Below are 20,463 nucleotides of genomic sequence, written 5' to 3' on the forward strand. Positions count from 1 at the left end.
ACATCAGATACTTTCTTCGAACTTATATACCGGTTGGTTGCTGTCGACAGTAAATAGCTTCTCATCCGTAAAGAGAATTATGGTGGACCTCTTCTTCAGATTACTAAGCGGTTTCTTGCTTCGCTCCACTCTAGCTGCTTTAATTGTGCCAGTAATCAGATGTCTTTTAACTCAAGCTCTAGATTTTCCATTTAAGTCATATGTCACAACTCTTCTTATCGTTGCTTCTGATACATTAGCCTGCTTTGCCATTTTTCTCATGCTCCGGGTTTTCTTGGTACTGTTGGGAGTCCGACTAACGCCTCGGCACGAAATACAGTAGCGCTTGAACATTTCACAAGAGACATGATATCTGAAACTGACTTCTGGGTGTGAAGTAATCTAAGAACGAACAAAGAATCTTCCTTAATAACAGATCGGCTGAAAAGTTCGTATCGTTTCTATGATAGGGCGCCACTAGAATTAAATCCATACCATTTTCAGTTAGTACCAACCTTCAAAAGATACGTGAATAAATTTGACAGCTGTCTGATTATTAGTTTATGAGATATTTGAGTATTTTGTGTGAAGCTACTTTTGTTATTGTGAAAAAAAAAATGGAAAAAAAAGGAATTTCGTGTGTTGATGAAACACTACTTTTTGATGAAAAAAAGTGCCGCCGATACCAAAAAATGGCTTGATGAGTGTTATCCAGACTCTGCACCGGGCGAAGCAACAATTCGTAAGTGGTTTGCAAAATTTCGTACTGGTCATATGAGCACCGAAGACGATGAACGCAGTGGACGTCCAAAAGAGGCTGTTACCGATGAAAACGTGAAAAAAATCCACAAAATGATTTTCAATGACCGTAAAGTGAAGTTGATCGAGATAGCTGACACCCTAAAGATATCAAAGGAACGTGTTGGACATATTATTCACGAATATTTGGATATGAGAAAGCTTTGTGCAAAATGGGTACCGCGTGAGCTCACAATCGATCGAAAACAACAACGAATTGATGATTCTGAGCAGTGTTTGGAGCTGTTATATCGAAATAAAACCGATTTTTTTCGTCGATATATAACAATGGACGAAACATGGCTCCATCACTTCACTCCGGAGTCCAATCGACAGTCAGCTGAGTGGACTGCACGCGATGAACCGAACCCAAAGCGTGGAAAGACTCAACAATCGGCCGGTAAGGTTATGGCGTCTGTATTTTGGGATTCGCATGGTATAATTTTCATCGACTATCTTGAAAGGGGAAAAACCATCAACAGTGACTATTATATAGCGTTATTAGAGCGTTTGAAAGACGAAATTTTAAAAAAACGGCCTCATTTGAAGAAGAAAAAAGTTTTGTTTCATCAAGACAATGCACCGTGTCACAAGTCGATGAAAACCATGCTGAAATTGAACGAATTGGGCTTCGAATTGCTCCCTAATCCACCGTATTCTCCAGATTTGGCCCCCAGTGACTTTTTCCTGTTCTCAGACCTCAAGAGAATGCTCGCTGGTAAAAAATTTAGAAGCAATGAAGAGGTAATCGCTGAAACTGAGGCCTATTTTGAGGCAAAGGACAAATCGTACTACAAAAATGGTATCGAAAAGTTGGAAGATCGCTATGATCGCTGTATCGCCTCTGATGGCAATTGTGTTGAATAATAAAAACGAATTTTGGCAAAAAAAAGTGTGTTTCTATTAAACGATACGAACTTTTCAGCCGAACTGTTAAAAACAAATTCAAATAAACCAATCTGTTTGTAAACAATAACTGACAGTTGGAGCAAAATTCTGTAAAACTAGGTTGAGTAACTTGAGCAATAAGGTAGTAACTAAAGTCTCAGAATTTTCTGACGAATACTGTAAATTAGATTGATTTTTATGTTCTGTGTTTGGACCTGAACTTTCACTATTAAGGGCTGAGGCCAGTGTGTTTTAGGGCGTTTTAGAGGGCTATTTTCATGCTTCAAATCTGATTTTCTCAGAAACGGTGACGAATATCAGAAAATCCAACTGAAAATCCTCGTAGAAAATAAGTTTAGTCTTTCTTCTGAAGGAAGAACTGCATAGCTGAAAACGCCGTCTTTCAACTTGTTCATTGAATATCTCGCCTTCAAAAGCATGGATCGAAAATCTATCCTGATAATGTCTAGATAATTTAATTTAGATGCGATAAGTGCATAAAAACATATATGTTTTCGCGATAAAAATGAAGTGAATGTTATTTTTGTGAAGGTAAGTCGATTTCTACGGCGGCGCCATTTTTTCTGAGAGAGAAATAAAATCGGCTCAGCAAGACTGCCGAACAAGCGGTAGCTTTATTAGATTTATGTGATGTAGTCAAACTTGTAACTGAAAATATCAAAATTTTCTTGGCCACCCGGCCACATCGAGAGTTATTTTGCACATTTGCGAAAGAGCACGGAGAGAAATGTGATACGCAAAGCGAGCCACGTGGTTATACGCGACCTACTGGTCTCAGCCCTTAAAGCAACGTTTACGTATTAACCCCTTAACGCTCAAGGGAAATATGTTTCCCTTCTATAAAAAACGTTATAGATTCTTCAATTACTATTAAGTCGATGTTTTTTTTACTGAATGTTAAAGCGAACTTATTTCCAAGGCGACAAATGTGTTTCTGAACGAATAAGTAAAAAGAACTATCAATCCCTATTGCACTAAAAAAGTTTGTGCAAAATGACGGAAAGAAAATAGAACAGATAATAAATGTGTTATGTGCAACGTCCACAAGTACATGAAATCGTTTCGTAGAATGCCATAACTAACTATTTATTTTACTATTTTGATAATTAAAGCAATTAAAGCAATAAATTAAATTACGATATAATAAACCCAACTCTTATTTTATTTATTTCTAAGAATCATAGGGAAAAATATTTCTCATGAAATTATAGGAAACTTATGCACCCTGATATGTTTTTCTGGTGATATTCTCTTAAATTTACTCCCCCAATAGCTAAAATATTGTCTTGTACTGGCATATTTCGTCCTGCACATCTTATGGTCGTGAAGTGGTTAAACGTGATATTGACAAATTTACACCTACTTTCATTGTTTTGGTAAAAAAAACAAAGAAAATACTTAAGCAGGAGAAAACGCGCTCGAAGTTTGAAAATTTGAAAATACACTTAGGTAAGAGTAGAAAAGTAAGCCAAAATCACCCGCATTAAACACGTCAAAGTTATCTGAAAACACACAGCAGAAGAACTCAATTGAAAAAAATTTCGCAACCACCGAACTCTCCGGATCACGCCATATTCGACTATTTTTTTACACTCACTTGCAGAGCAGCATTTTAACACATAGCTTGTAGAATGATTTAGTCGAAAAAATGTGTTTTTTCAAACATCCATAATTTATTCGAAAGAAGGATGAAATGTGTAGAATCCAAAATTCAGATTAAATTTCTGAAATTTTCTTCGTTTTTTTTTATTCGAAAAAAAAACGTCAAATGGTGACGCTTCTCACTGCTAACGCCCGTTGCACAGAGAAAACACCGATCCTTGTCCGTTAGTGTGTGCATTTCCTATCCCTTTCTTGCAGACGTGAAGTCCAGTCACTGTTTTATTAAATTTTTTTTCCTGGCCTGTTTCCTGAAGCAGGAAGTATGGTAACGAATAGACTGGCAACTGGTTGCTTTATGCCGACCATAGCAACCGGGTGGGGGTCGGGGGTGGGGGGGTGCTGAGACATTCTCTGCACGCCAGTGTCATTGTTCTTATATTTTCAATTTCAAATTTTACCGCTCCGTGCTGGGGCAAGCAAATTTTCCAGCGACTGAGTAATTGGGTTTAGTTGGTAACAAATGATTTCTTTTTCTAATGGAGTTGGGTTATTAGAAAGGATAGCGCACCGGTTTGGACGACATTTATTATAGACATACATATACTTACAGTTGAGAATGCACGGAAAGATGACGTAGAAGTTGAGCGTCGTCGACCGGAAGTACAAGGCCTCTGTAACGTACAGCATCATGGTGATGGCCAGCGAACAGCCACCCATGCTAACCACACTGTTGGTAATGGAGATGGTGTAAAACAAACTGATTAACTCTTCATAATTCAACCATCACTGAATTGGAGCGGAAATGGAACGAAAAAAAAAAACGACGGAAAAAGAATAGAAACGAAACGTTTGACTTAATGTGATGAACCGCACTGATAAACGAGTTCCTTCTGTTTCCATCTATCGGAAAGAATTTTTTTCGACGTTTGTTCATTTGATCTTGATGTCGCATGTTTTTTTTCGTTTCAATTCCCTGAAAATTGTGAAGCCAATTGGCAACAGCTACTGATACGACCCAGGAAGGTCTGCGGGTTGGGTCATACTCACGGTTTGTAGTGTATATACAGGGTGCAGTGCACCAAGGCGACTGCCTTCAGAATGCAATAAATTCCCAATATCCTGGAAATTGTGTAATCTCCTGCCGATGGAAGCGCATCGAGAAACGGAATAGAAACAAAAAAAAACGGAAGGAATAAGTTAGAACTGTGAAGCACTGGAAGGACAAATATGTCGTAAAAATAATAGGTTTCTTCTCGACTGCAATGGATATAAATGACAATTATTTGCGAAGCTTGAGCACCATGAGGAAAAGTGCCATTTATCAATGAAATAATGTTCCAGAACAATTCGAGCGCGTCCGTTGTTTTTTGTTTGCGTTGATTTGTGGTGCACAAGATTTTGACCTACCTTCGATGAACTGGGTCTCGGAGTGGTCCCCTAAAAAGCTTCTTCGTTCGATGTAACACCGAACTGCCGTCCCCAGATCCATGAATGCTACGAAGGCGATCCATCCTCGAAACGCGTACAGTAACTTGCGCTCCATCTAGCAGATTCTACAGCTTATTGTTTTGTATATGCGGGAGTGCGCGCGCGCGTGTGTGTGTCTTTCGCTATCAGTCAATCGGTTTCGGTACTAATTCCCCTCTCAGCAGGCCGTTCAATTTTGTTGATTTTTGAGCCCTTGTTGCGATATATTGCACGAAATATTCGTTCAATTTGCTGGAACGGTTTGTTGTTGTTTTTTCTCTTGCAAAAATAGAATGAAAATTAAGTGTTACCTTACCATAGAAAGAAAATTTGTTGTTATTCTACGTGAAGTAGAAGTATTGTGCAGGTATGTATTGTTAGTTTAAACAAATAAATGGAAGAAACTTCAGAAATTCAGCAGTAAAACTAGTCCAACGGGGCTCCAACTCCTCATGTTAAAAATGGCTCAACAATGGACCTCTGTCTGCCGGGTTTGTTGAACGAAAAAAATGGCATTCGGTCCAACGGTCTGTTTCAAAATCGGCAAATGAAGGTCCCGTGTTGGCCTCCCGTTGAACGATTGATTGGACTTTCATTGGACCAATGATCCAACATATTGGACCAATGAAGGACCACCGTTGAACGTTTTTTTCTAATTGGGTCATGTGTGTTGACTATTAGCCAGCCTCCTGTCACGACGCCATCTTGATGAGATCAAAATCGGAACTTCAAAATCAGCTGATTGCAACGTAAACAAACAAACAGTAATACATTTGTTTTACGCGTTTACCTTGTTTAGTGCACGAAAATTAGTGAATTTTTGGTCGGCTCTCTCACAATAACTTGTCGGTTTACCTAAAATACAGCAGACAATGTTTTGGGTCATCAAGTGGAGATAATTTTCACAATTTGAGAGTCGCGATGAGTATCAAAACATCGCAGTGTTTGGGGCTCGAAACGCGAGGGGCTCAACGTAATCGGTATACTTTTAAATGGCTGGTGCTCACATACCGGTGTCAGATGGGTGCTATTAGCTTTCGTACTAATAGTTTTGGCCTGCTTCGATTGTTACTTTGTTTTGTTGGTTGGTTGGCGTGTTTTTGGCAGTCTGAAAGGAGAAGAAAATTTCAATGTCATTCTATTCAGATTGACTTATTCTCGAAAGTAACCTAAGGATTCCCTCTAAGAAAAAAAAAACGTCTAACAGAAGTCTCCCGTTGTTCGTCCAACGGGACTTTCGTTTGCCTTTTTTATAAACAAACTGGTGAACCGCCTGCCATTTGTTTTGTTCAACAAACTCGGCAAACTCGATAGAAGTTCACTGAAGAATTTTGGATGTTCCTAGCTACCTATTTTTTCAATCAACACTACATATCTGTAGAATACTACCAATTTTGATCAAACTAGTCGCAAATGAAAGGTCTCCCCGTCACCCAGAACGCTATTGAATGGTTTTGAGATCGGATGTTTACTTTTTAGGTTATACGAAGTTTTCTGTCAAAATATCTGTCGCAATTGACCTTGAAAACAGAATATTATTTTAGACTTAGATTCCGCACGGTAATAGCTATCCAACAAGCCATAGACTTTCAAAATCCGTTCATTTTTCACGAAGATATCAATATTATTGTGTAAGCGACTTTTCGCCTTATTCCAGTAGTAAGAGTTTTGAGCGCTGAATGACAAAGTAATGTTTGGGAGCAACGTTGAACACGATTTTTTATACAATTATTTCTAAGTATCAAAAAGACTGTGTACCAGATGATGCAGCATTTTCAAGTTGAAAGCAGTTCTATAATTATGTTGGTTTAAACTACTAACAGCAATAAATGCTGGAAGAACATAACACGAATATACTATTCGAATCAGTTCGTCGAGATCAGCAAATGCGTGTGTGATAAATAATTACACTCAATTTTTTCGGAGATGATTCAACCGTGTTCTACAAACTCAGATTCCTATGAAAAGTCGTATGCTCCCAAACAAGGTTCCTGAATTACGTTTGGATCCGACTTCTGGTTCCGGAGCTACAGAATGAAACGAAATTAAAGAAGTGTTACTCATTTTTCTTGTGGATGGATGATCCGATCTAAGATTCAAATGAAATCTAGGATCCATAAAAGATCAAAATGAAAGATCTTACTATAAAACATCTCGATTTTTAGTCAGATCCAACTTCCGGTTTAGGGGATACAGGGTGATTAGTATGGAAATGTCCATTTCACATAAATTTATCAGGTTTATCGGGTTTGTAGATTTGGATAGTCGATAACCAAATAAACTTATTTCAGTTTTCGATTTGAAAGGTGCCCGAAAATTCAATTCGCACTACGATTTTTCAAAAAGAACGCACTGATTTTCAAACAGTTTGAGTCAAATGTAAACTATACAACTCCTCAGGATTATTTATCAGACTTCGGCTATACCGATTTTCGGATTCCAGTGTTGAATAATTTCTCAAATCTGAATCATTTTCTCAAATCGAATTAAAAAAAATCAAATTAAAGGATTTATGGTCCCATACAAAATTAATGAATTTTATCCGATTCTGGAATTACAGGGTGATGAGTTTTCAAAATTCATACCGATATAGAAGATGACAATCCAAAAAAGCTTCAAAGTTGCACTCAAAACTATTCATTACACTCTCACAAAGTCACTATTTTCACAAAAGTGTATCAAATGTTATAATACAGATACGTATTTCGGAATGTAATTTACATCCTTCTTCAGTGTATCGGTTTTATAAGTTTATTGAAAGAATGCTGCAGTGAAGTTCCTTGGATACTAACGTAAGTAGGTAGAAACGTAAGTAGGTAACTTTCCAATTTCAAAAATAAAGTTTTTATCTTTCGTCGCAGTATCTTTGCAAAGGGGCAAGGATAGCATTCTGTGAATCATATGGTGGAATGCTGCCATTTTGTGTTGATGGGAATGATTAGAAGTATTTGGTATGACACGGTTCGTATTGGTAGGCTTCCCATATATTTCGAAAGTTAAGGATTTTGCCTCCCGGACAATAAGAATATCCAAGAAAGGTAAACTGTTATCTTTCTCTTCCTCATAGGTGAATTTAATATTTTTATGTAAATCATTAATTATTTATAAGAAGTTTGATAAATCGTTGCGTTTGATGATGCGAAATACCTTATGATCAAAAAAGAACCGGAATTTTCATTTTAAAATTCCCGCGCTTGTCCAATCGGTAAACTTTTATTCTCTCAACGTTGGCAACACTTTTATACACATTCTGTCAAATTTTGACGCATATCGTACGATTAGTTTTTGTTTGGCGTCTATACAAAGAAGTTGAAAAATTTTCGTGTGGCGATTTTTATAATGGATGAAAATTTAGAACAACGTGCGTGCACCAAATTTTGTGTTGCAAATTGATTTAAGTATTCCGAAACGTTGAAAATGTTAGAAAAGGCCTTTGGTGAATCGTGTCTAGGAAAAACACAGGCATACGAGTGGTATAAACGCTTCAAAGGTGGTCGTACAAGCTTGGATCATGATGAGATCCCTGGCCGCCCAACAACATCTGTTACTGAAGAAAACATTGAATCGGCGGAGCAAATCGAGTTGCAAAATCGTTCTGTACCGATTAGAGAGATTGCTGTGTTGTTGGGCATCTCTTATGGATCAGCCGAACACATTTTAACTGATGTTTTGGGTTTGAGACGCCGATAATGCGCCGGCTCACACAGCGTTGGTTGTGTCGCAGTTTTTGGCCAAAAACTTAACCAATATCATCAACCAAACACCGTACTCTCCAGATATGGCCCCGTGTGACTTTTTTCTCTTCCCCAGACTCAAATTGCCATTGCGGGGAACGCGTTTTGAGACCATAGAGACCATAAAAGAGAATTCGCTGCGTGAACTAAAGGCCATACCTTCGGCGGCCTATAAAACTTGTATGAAAAATTGGATCGAGCGTTGGCATGAATGTATTGCCGCAGGAGGAGAGTACTTTGAAGGCGATAATAAAGAAATTTATTAAAAATTGAAATTTTGCGGTTTTAATAAAATTCCGTTTTTTTTTTATCATAAGGTATCTGTAGAACTTCCTATTTTTATATGAAGAAAACACCCCATTTTCACACTATTTTTTAAGGAAAAATATGACAACAAAACGTTCCAACGAACTGAACGAGTATGTCGTACAACAAATGTTCGACGCCCAACAAGATCCAACCTACAATCGTTCGAAAACACAGTGCAAAAACGATACCGGAAAAAATAACGTTATAATTATTATCGATCCACTCCCTAATTCCACATGAAGGTATGAGTAATATAAGAATTTTTTTGTAGAGTAAATTGTAAAGCTACTTGTAATACCTATCGGTGAAAATGAAACTTTCAACTAATTTACTAACTAACTTACTAACTAACACAAAGAGCTAATTGATTCAGTTGAAAACTTTACGGAAAGCAGTCTTTATTAAACATTGCAGAGAAAGATCTGTCTACCTTGTGAATTTTGCAAAAAAAAAAACATTTAAACTTGAAATTTCCATTGAAATTGACAAATAAACAACTCAAGAGGCTTCAAAGGGTGATCCACAAAAAAAAGGCGGGTGAGTAATGTCAGAGACATAACTGGATGTCGTGAATACGAAAAAACTGACACGCTCCCATCACTTTTCCGAATATCAGTTAGTTGATTGATTGTATGAATTGTGCAAGCTTTCCTCTTTTTCACTAATAGAATTTGAAGCGATACACCTACATTAAAGTACAGTTTAGTTACATTAAACAGCTACTATTCTACAACTATATATTCCAAACTTGAAACAATTCCTTTTTAATTTGCTAATATAGGAAGCTAGGTACGACAAATTTGTAGTTTATTTTTATTGAAGCTATGAAGTTCGAAGATATCTGATTCTTCTCGAAATTTCAGTACGAGACAATTGCAATGGCCTGGTCTGAAATGTATCTACGATCTTCGGTATGCAAGAGTGATTCTAATAATAATAATAATAATGATAATAATAATAATAATAATAATAATAATAATGATAATACAGATTAATCTGTATATATGGCAACCCTGTTTCGCAAGGCATATTTTCACACGACCCCATACTAGTATAAAGATGTGTTCAACATCATCATTTTCGCTTTCGCATTGCCGTTCGTAATTGAATGTGTTAGTGACGGTACAAATCTGCTTTTCTACCTGTCTTCGGAGCCATCGTTCTGACGGTGTCTCGTACGTACAGAGTAGCTGCTTTAACTTAAATGACGCTATTTCTCACATCACATTTCCTTTTATACGTACTAGTGGTAGCACGGTAGGACGTCCTCCCCTTTGTTAGAATTCCTTTCCTATACGCAGAACGGGAAACAGTGAAACGATATAAAAGAGAGAGTTAGCAGAGCGGCAGCTAGAGGCGTGCAAAACAGCTCATTTTGGTGAACAGCTCCGAACCGATCAGCTCACCAAAGTGAATCGATTCGATGTATCAGCTCATCAGCTCTTTCAGTTTGAATTTAAGGTTCATTTTGTGCGTCATTTTTCTTATGCACCGGTTATCTTTCATATGCATGATCGAAATTGAATCATTGATTTGAATGCAATGCGAATTAACTTATCTTTAATTGATGTCGACTAAATTGAATCTCTTAAAGAGCCGAAGATCCGATCAGCTCGTAGGATGTTCCCTTCGTCATAATTTAGTGAACTGGGTAGCAAATGAGTGAGCTGGTGAGCTGCGGTTCTTTTGAAAAGAGCTGTGAGCTGTCAGCTCACTTCAATGATTCGATTCACTGGAACAGCTCAGGAGCGAATTGCCCATCTCTAGCGGCAGCCAGTAATACTGAATGGGTCGTCGAGCTGTGGAGGAACAATTAAGGGCAAGGCAAAGTCCCGCTCAAACCGTGCTGGTCTGAAGTGCCCAGTTGGCGGCAGAATCCATCGTTTGCCTCGGAAGGGGAACTACGCCGAGCGTGTCAGTGCTGGTGCATCGGTCTATCTGGCGGCAGTGATGGAGTACTTGGTTGCCGAAGTGTTGGAGTTGACCGGTAACGCTGCCCATGACAACGAAAACGAAAATCTTCCCTCGTCATCTGCAGCTGGCCATCCGTTGAAAACCCCGTCCTTTTCAGGATGACCACATCACTGTGATAAAGAAATATTTAGAATTGCTTTAAGTTTAGCCAGTTCTGATACGCCTGGAAAGTAGAATGCGCAAATCAAGTGGAAACATTTGTTCTAACAATTTTTGTTTTCGGCCGCATACTAAAGTACTCGCGACAAAAATACATATTGATCTGTGGCAACTCTGTTTCACACGGCATATTTGTAAACTAGTATAAAGATGTGTTCAAAATCATCACTTTCGCTTTCGCATTGCCGTTCGTAATTGAATGTGTTAGTGACGGTGCAAATTATTTTAACTCCCATCTTGATGAATCTTTTGGTAGGAAATATTGAGATCTGAGATGGTTCTCGTGTGTGTCTTGTTTCGGCAATGGGCCTTGCTGGACTTTTTGGCTGCCTTTTTCGGTTTCATTGTGCTGACGGTGTCTCGTGCATTCATATCGGGAAACAATGAGACGACAGGTCCTCGATGTTGCTGTCGTGTGTCTTGTTTCGGGGAGAGTTGCTCAGCAAATGATAGGAAAAGTGAACCATTCAACTTTTATATGGATGCTCTTGTATAGATACAGACATCTCGCGTTCTGATTGGCTGGTGCTGTCATGGGTTAAATCAAACAGGTTTTTCAATAGTGTACTATTGAAAAACTTCAATATTGTTGTAATACACGTTCAAGTTGAATATTTTCGATTCTATTGGTAGTTAGATTATATAAATCCTTCTACAGATCACTGAGCTATGAGCTTTCAAAATACGAGAAAGGCAAACGCGCCATATGAATTATCCTCTTTGATACTCGTTTATACCAAACATTTCAGAAAAGTTTAATTGTGAACTATTTAAGAATATGTCACACAACTGAAAGTTTTAGCATAAAATTGTGATCATATTTCCGATGGCATGTAGCAAGAATTATGTTGATTCGTTAGATATAACAGGAGATATTCACGATCAAAAACTTATCACTCTCTCAGAGGGTAAATTTTGAAAAGGCGCCCCATAGTAAAGTAAGTCGTATTCACGACAAAAAAACCAACACACAACAACCAAAAACCAAATACAGGAACCGACAGTTTACACAAAAGTCGTAGTGAATCAATCAAATCGCGTGAGTTGCTGTGATAAATTCAGCTTCCCCCGATTGCCTTTCCTGCTGACGGGAAATCAATGTCAGTGCCGCCTACTGTTGTCGGTCGATACCCCAGTCGAAGGAGTCAGGCGGATAACAGCAGTGTGGTGACAGTTAGTGTCAGTGTGGCTGATCGGATGAACCGAGTTGCCCCGGTGGTTGGCTAGTGGTTAACAAAAGGAAACCACACAAAACCGTGAAATCGCCTACTTTATGGTGTTATAAATGATCCGTGCCATAGATTGGTGTATCGAACGTGATCAACGTTAAAAGCTTAAAAGCTGTTGCGAGAGGTAGAATTCCTATCACTGACTTTACACGGAGTGTGCGGAAGGGAAATATTGTCTAAAAAATCAAACTTCATTGATTTTGTAAATATTTGATAACTTATAATTACTAGTACGGGTACAGGAGCTAACCAAAACGAAATATTGAAAAAAAAAATCGATCCGAAGATATACGGTTTTGGAAAATTTTCTTTTAGAAAGTTACACGCTAAACGTACACACCGTGCACCGCCAAAGGAGCCCAATCAGCCGGCGAACGGCGAAAATGGCAACGAAACCGATTGTGTGTGCTTTTGGGTCAGGCATGCGATAGCAGACTGCAGATAGCGTTCCGACTCCCAGTTTCGTACGTGCCACGATTTCAGTTTACTTCCGAAACCGCATTCGCTAACAGTGCGGCAAAAATTTCCCGTTCTGCCGATGGATGCAATCGAGGTGCAGGGGAAGTAAGCACACAGCTGGAATGCGTTCAATGGAAAGCGTTTGTGTGGTAACCAGGGGAGTCGGCAAGAAATTACGCCTGCACAGAACTTGGTTCTCAGTTTTTTGTTTGTTTAAATTTTAATAGACGCCGTTGAGTGAACAGCAAACATATACCCGTTTGCCATCGGACGTAACTTTTGATTCCCCCACGGTCAACGACTGTGTGGTTGTGTTTGAAGAACGCGACAATTGAAAACAGGTACTTTCAGCAACGCTAGAACGAAGGACCATTTTGATCCTGTACCGGAAATTACCTCGAACGTGCTGCTCGCATTCAATTTTAATTCGATTAGCCAAGTGTGAAAACATGCGATTCTTGAGTAGCTTTATGCTTGTGAAGTTGTTTACGGTTGTGGGAACTCGGAGTCATTAGACTCTTCATGTCGATTTATGTACCTGTACGAAGGCATGTTGATTCCGTAGAAAGATTAAAGTGAAATTAAGTTGTATAATACTAAACAGATTTTATTCCGAACCAGCATTTTTTTTTTGTTCTTGCTATCCGTGATAACAAAAAAATGCATATCTTTGCTGACATAATTTTTTTCTTTGAATTACATTTTTGTTGAAAAATCAACCGCAAAATATTTTTCCATACAATCACAGTAGACATTGACTATTAGGTTTTGCACGAACATGACATAACCTCACAAAAATGAACAAAATGAATTAATTTTGACAGCTATCAGTGGTTTGTTTACAGTGGATAAGTTCATCGGAAGTTCATCGTTTGATTTCGAATTTTGCACGCTGCTTTACATGAAACGAGGGATCATCAAATTTAGCGATATGGATGCAGTTGAAAGCAAGCAAAATCACTATCCGCATACACATACGGATTGTCCCCCGCTTCAATCCACTTCTCTCTCCTTTTTTCATTTAACCTATTCATAAAGAAATTTCTGCTTGGTAGTGGAAACGAAAACAGAGCAATTTTTTAGTCCCTTTTACCGAGGAACACGATTTCAACAAACACTTTTTGGTCATTTCCGAACTTTGAATCTTCATCTGAAAATCAAAACAAACCACTGATAGCTGTCAAAAGGTGAACTTGATTCATCGGCAGTTCATTGGTAGTTCATTCGAGTGATCATCGTGCAAAACCTAATTAGGTTTTGCACGAATATAACATAACCTCACAAAAATGAACAAAATGAATCATGAAAGTTCACCTTTTGACAGCTATCAGTGGTTTGTTTATGTGTTCATTGCGTTCATTCTAATTTGAATACGTGTTAATAGATATGTAAATAAACCACTGATAGCTGTCAAAAGGTGAACTTGATTCATCGGCAGTTCATTGGTAGTTCATTCGAGTGGTCATCGTGCAAAACCTAATTAGGTTTTGCACGAACATGACATAACCTCACAAAAATGAACAAAATGAATTAATTTTGACAGCTATCAGTGGTTTGTTTACAGTGGATAAGTTCATCGGAAGTTCATCGTTTGATTTCAAATTTTTCACGCTGCATTACATGAAACGAAGGATCATCAAATTTAGCGATATGGATGCAGTTGAAAGCAAGCAAAATCACAAACTATCCGTATACGCACACGGATTGTCCCCCGCTGACAGAGCGAACGGAAACCTGCACTCAGTCTGAGGGCTTCAATCCACTTGTCTCTCCTTTTTTTCATTTAACCTATTCATAAACAAATTTCTGCTTGGAAGTGCAAACAGAGCAATTTTTTTAGTCCCTTTTACCGAGGAACACGATTTCAACAAACACTTTTTGGTCATTTCCAAACTTTGAATCTTCATCTGAAAATCAAAACAAACCACTGATAGCTGTCAAAAGGTGAACTTGATTCATCGACAGTTCATTGGTAGTTCATTCGAGTGGTCATCGTGCAAAACCTAATACTCCACCCAACTGCCAAACATGAGTTCATTCAGTGAATTGAAGCTGTGACAGTTCTATAGTATTCACCCGTACTCGAGTGATCAGCAAAAAAATTTACCCGTACCCGACCCGTACCCGATTAAAAATTAGGTTTTGCACGATGACGACACAAATGAACTGCCGATGAATCAAGTTCATCTTTGACAGTTGGCGTGTACTTGTTTTGTTATGCGACTGCAAGTTAAAAATTGAAAAAATGACGAAAAAGTGCCTGTTAAAAACGTATTCCACAGTGAAAAGAACTAAAAAGATTGCCCTGTATGTGTTTCCAGCATCAAGGAGCGATATATGTATGAATCTGTCGAGTGTGAGGCGACTTTCAATTTTTACATTCGAACGATGAACTTCTGATGAACTTTTAAACTGTAAACAAGTACACGTCGACTGTCAAAAAAAGTTCATTCTGTTCATTTCTGTGAGGTTATGTCATGTACGTGCAAAACTTAATTAAAAAAATTACCCGTACCCGATAAAAAATAAAAATTTTTACCCGTACCCGATTAAAAATTATCTGTACCCGTACCCGACCCGAATGAGTAGTAAAAATTTTACCAAAATTCAGGATGAAAAACATAAAGTGTTTTAGATAGCGAGCCGTATCATGCTCTAGTTGGTAAGTAAAATACATTAAAATGCTTGTTTACATTTAAACATATAAATACACTGTGAAGCTGGAATAGATTTCCATTGTCTTTGGTATTTTATACTCATTTACAAATGTCAACAAAAGGGAGTAATATCTACTCAAATTTTTCGAGAAGCATATTTACCCAAAATGTCATAATTCCCGTTGTATTCAAAACAGTGCTATTTTTGATTCTATTCTTTAGAACCACAAGTAAGCGTGCTCATTATCTTGACACACAAATAAAAATTCACATTCGAATCACTTGAAAAATCACGTAAAATGGTTCCAAATGTCAAATTGAATATTATACGTGACGATAATAAATGTTATGCGAACATCCCCTAAAATGAATAGAGTATCATCAGTTTGTTTACGTGAATTGACAAAACTTCAAATAATGTACGTGTATTCCCGGTGTGAAAAATTCAATTTTGAAAATGGTGAGTCCTTCAAGTGTAAGTAGTTTGAATATGCGCGAGAATTTTTTTTTTTGGTTAGAATTTTTTACTACAAAGCAAAATGGATTATGATTTTGATTTAAATTATTCTGTCAAATATGCCCGTTTTGTAAGCCTCACAAACCCACACCCACGTTGTTACCGGTAGCTGGTGGTTTTTACAGCCATTGAACTTCTGTGCCACTTCCGGTGGAACCCTCAACGGGTGAACACGGTGAAAATTTGAGTATTTCGCGAGAACAGATTTTCACCAGTGCTTTTGTGACTCCGCGTTGTCACGCATCGCGATTTTCATATATAGTCCAGTGAAAAGAAACGAAAATTAACTGGCAATATAGCCTAACTTGCTGTGCCATCTATCGGTGTCATTTCAAGTGAGGTGACACCACCCAGAAGTGAAGAATAAGAAGAACTTCTATGCAGATTTTCTGAAATAAATGTTTATGTTTTTATGGTTAGAATCCTTATGATTTAGATGAAAATTTAGAAAATCTCCAACCAATATATAAAATAACAGTTTTCTGGTATCTGAATGTGATATGAGTACTACACTACATTTTATATATGAATCAAATAATTTTTACTGGATTGTGCATTAAACAGCTTTAGAATGGCAGTCCATTAAAACCTACGTGAAAAGTAGGGTCTGACCGCAACATCTTAGAGCTAAGGCAGTGTCTAATTAAATATGTTATAACAAAATTAGGGTGGAAAATATTCACATAACTTTTCACGTAACTATGATTGATCGTTTTTTTTTTAAATGAAGAAAGGAAATGTTTTTTTCTGAAAAAAGATGCCAGTTGTCAGGTATGGTCCTAGGCGCGAAAACCCCTTGAATCAAATTGTTTATTTTTCGGAAGAACTGTTTTGCAATAAAAAATTCTCGTCAACGTGTAAACATATTTATGTGAAGTACAAATGGTCTGGTAATCGATCAGAAGAAAAAAATTACCCGCACCCGACCCGTACCCGATGGAAAATAAAAATTTTTACCCGTACCCGTCGGATACGGTACGGGTCGGGTTTCGGTTAAAATACCCGAGACCCGACCATCTCTAGTGTGGATGATGATCACGACACAGTGCAACTCTGGTTACTGCTCTAATTTCTTAACAACCAGAGCCATCTTTTGAAAACGGACCGACATAATTTGTACTCTCAATAGAAAAAAAAAGGAAGATGAATTTGATGACCGATTTCAGCAATTCAAAGTCAACAAAACCACTCTAACATGTATAGTAAATCCGGTTAACACACCTAGTAACGATATCCACTTAGAGCCATTTGAATTGAATGAGTGTTTTTCATTTAAAAAATATTTGAGAAAGGCCAAACTTTCTCTAGTACTATTTATTGTTTTAAAGAAAATATTTTGTGGCTCTTTAAAAAGATTCATATTTTGTAAACTACATTTTTGGCTTTAAACAATCTAAACGAATCTTTTTTTCAAAAGATCTGGCAGTGTGTGATAAAATATCAGTCAGTTCGGTTTTACATCTCATCCAAGTCAGTCGATAAAACAAAACCGCTTACGTTCGGGACAGAAGAAACCAAGTACAGTGTTGTGTAGTGAGCAATAGAACGACCTCAAAATGAGAAAACCAAACGAACAAAAGCTACCGCCGACACGAAAGAATACAATTGTTGTTGACTTCAAGCAGTGCAAAATTTGACCTTCGATACGAGAACTTGAAGGTTTGCTAAAGGAGCAAATGCATCTTGACATTAAACGTGTGCATTTACTTGAATGCAATAAGACGAATAATGTTGTTTATATCCAGTTCTATAAAGAGTTGGATGCAATTCAATTCGCTAAAGACAATAATAATGTGCACTATGTGGAGCATGAAAATATCAAGTACAACATTCCAGTATATATGGAAGATAGTGCTATAGAAGTGCGTGTGCATGATCTTCCCTCAAGCGTCATCGATCCTTATATGTCCCAATACGGAGAGATTCTTTCTATCGAAAAAGAAAAGTGGAAGATTTTTTCCCCCGGTATTCTAAATGACGTACGTTTGTTACGCATGTGCTTGAGGAGGCCTATACCTTCTTATGTGACATTCGGTCAGGATACAAGACTCCCGTGCAAATCACTTGTTACCTATGATAATCAGATGGCCACATTTCAATATCGCCAAAAAGCTGTTCACTACGGTAAGCCATGTGATAAACTGGACAAGGAGACAACTATACCAAAGGACAACGGTGCTTCCTTCACACCAACCCCAAGCAGCCCCAGTACACCTGTGACAGTCACCAACAACAGTGAAGCATCCCCTTCAACGACACCATCCAACATATCCCATATAGAACAAAGTACACCAGCTGCAGTTAACAACTTACCCTCCAACCAATCAGCAATTGCAACCAATATACAACAAGGTGCATCTACAGCAACTAGCAACGAAAAGAAGACGGAAATCGACAACAATACCATCGATGCGGCAATGGATGACGAGACGAACCACGAACGAAGGGCCCCTCAATCCTCGCAGGAGGGAAATGGAAGCTCCTCTCACCCTAGAAAAAGGGTGACAATGAGATCCAACTCGAAAAAAAAAAATTATTTGAAAAATCGGCTCAATCGGCCACGTAAAGCTTGTACGCAAATAGGCCTGAATAAAAAATATCTTTTAAATTAAAAATATATATATATATATATATATATATATATATATATATATATATATATATATATATATATATATATATATATATCAGTCAATTCGTTACCCTAAAAATTAGCTACTTTGTGAAAGATTGTAACTTTGCAAAGCGTATTCTTAGTACTACATCCCGATACAAGCCGTTACTTCCATTTTCAGCCAAATTCGCTGACAATTTTCAATACGTTTGGATAATTGATTGCCCATTATTTCTTATTTAACGTACGGTCACTCAATTATGAGTGCGGTATATCTTCCGAAGCAGTTTGGAAATGTTCACCGCATCTCGACCCGACCTCACCCGACGGTCGACAGAAAAAAAAATTTTTTCCACCACATGATGAATGTTTCAAACCCGAGGAAGAAAATGATGTAGTCTTTTTCGTATGGAGTAAGAAATAAAAAAAAAACATTGATAACGCCACTTGAAAAGATATTGAACGGTCGGGGAGGGCAAAAAAAAGCGTCCTTTGATTGTGGTCCTGTTTATCAGCGAACGTGCTGAAGTATGTGCTCAGCCGGTGTGAAGGACACGGAAGCGGAAATAGCGCACACGGTGGATGTCTACCCACACCAAGCCAACTTAATTTGCCGAGCAAGTACTTTGAACCCCGTTCGTTTTCTTGTCTTTGAAACGTTGTTACTCTTTGCTAGCGGCTTGATGGATGTGATAAGGTGCAATGGTGATGACGCTTGAAAATTGTGGCAGATAGTAGATGGTGTGACTATGTTGCGGTATTTGCCCATTGAATGACCTGTCAATATCGTTTCAGGTTTCAGGTCGTGTTGTTTAGCTTGGTAGACAGTTCTGAGCCAGTGTGTGACTGGAATGGTTGAGTAAACAACCATGCGTTCCCATTGCCATAGAGCTCTTCCGAGGAGACGAGTGGTTCTACAAACTTTTCAAACCTACTCGCTGCTTCTTATGACACGCACACACACACCCAACCCACAAATGAGTGGGGTCGGTTAAGCTGTCAACTCTAGAACGGAAAGAAATCCCATAAAATTATGACTATGATTCATGATCTCATGGTTTAAAAAAAAAACTACACTTCATTACCATAAACGTTGATTATTCTGCTTTCATTTCCTCTTGCGGTAGAATAAAAGAAAACATTCGCAAGGAAATAATTTACGAGTTGGGAAACACAACGCGTCATTTATCTGGGTCACATCAAAGACGAACAGGAAGTCAATGGGAGAGTGATGATGTTGTACCGGTTATAATTATCCCCACTAATTAGCACAGACTGCCAAACTGTTGAAGACGACGACCACCGGACAGATTTAGTGTCGATTCATACACGCAACATTGCGTGTCAGCTGTTTCTACAACTACTGGATTGGATGGATGGATGAATGGATGGATGCAGTCTACGAACTGGCTGGCAAACGGATGCAGCTCCGATTAAATTTAGAAACGTATCACGAAACTGCCAGGCATCTCCATTACAATAAACTAACCGGCAGTTAGACTGGTTCAAACCGCAGAATAATGGTTCCAATCCTTGTTTTCATTTAAAGCTCGAACGGAACGGAGAGTTGGCGGGACGAAGACAAGGGGGAAAACGTAGTGCCGAGGAAAATTGCTCGTAGCCTGCCTGCATCGTAAAGGGACACACAGCGTGGACAAAAGAACAGTGTACGACAAGGAAAAGTTGCACGTTTAACGAAAATGCAAAGCAGTCACATAACCGGTTCGGGGGGTAGGGAAATAAGCTGCACTGATCGAACGAATGTTTCACCGAAACGACTTTAAAGCACATGCAGTCTGAACTAGATTTGACTATTTTGAAGAAGAAATATAACTGACCCAGAGTCGAGGGGGATGATAGTAATTCATCTCGTTTCTGTTAATGACATATTTATTCGAGTTTTACTCTGCTTTTTTAAACTTGGATCTCATGTGCATCATTTTTCGTAATATATTTATGTCGTTTTCGCTTGAGAAAACTAATGGCGTTTTCGTTTTTAATTTGCACTACACCGGTGCAGTGCTACACTGAGGCATGCATAAACGAACAAAACTGA

At 38.2% G+C, this 20,463-nt stretch overlaps 1 protein-coding gene across 3 annotated transcripts in view; it reads right to left on the reverse strand.

Annotated features, from left to right (window-relative positions):
• Positions 1 to 20,463, reverse strand: part of LOC131432419 (uncharacterized) — a 49,636-nt gene that overhangs the window by 13,213 nt on the left and 15,960 nt on the right. The window contains exons 2-6 of one of the 3 annotated variants that reach the window (XM_058598691.1): positions 5,767 to 5,863; positions 5,546 to 5,610; positions 4,696 to 5,034; positions 4,336 to 4,426; positions 3,897 to 4,015 (exon numbers count right to left, since the gene is read on the reverse strand). In XM_058598691.1, the coding sequence (XP_058454674.1) occupies positions 3,897 to 4,015; positions 4,336 to 4,426; positions 4,696 to 4,831 (346 nt within the window). In that variant the 5' untranslated portion in view covers positions 4,832 to 5,034; positions 5,546 to 5,610; positions 5,767 to 5,863. Of the gene's footprint in view, positions 1 to 3,896; positions 4,016 to 4,335; positions 4,427 to 4,695; positions 5,035 to 5,071; positions 5,864 to 20,463 lie in introns of all 3 variants that reach the window. The other 2 variants (XM_058598671.1, XM_058598680.1) reach the window with 2 other exon arrangements.

This window comes from Malaya genurostris, chromosome 1 (genome assembly GCF_030247185.1).
Source record: "Malaya genurostris strain Urasoe2022 chromosome 1, Malgen_1.1, whole genome shotgun sequence".
Classification (NCBI taxonomy): domain Eukaryota; kingdom Metazoa; phylum Arthropoda; class Insecta; order Diptera; family Culicidae; genus Malaya; species Malaya genurostris.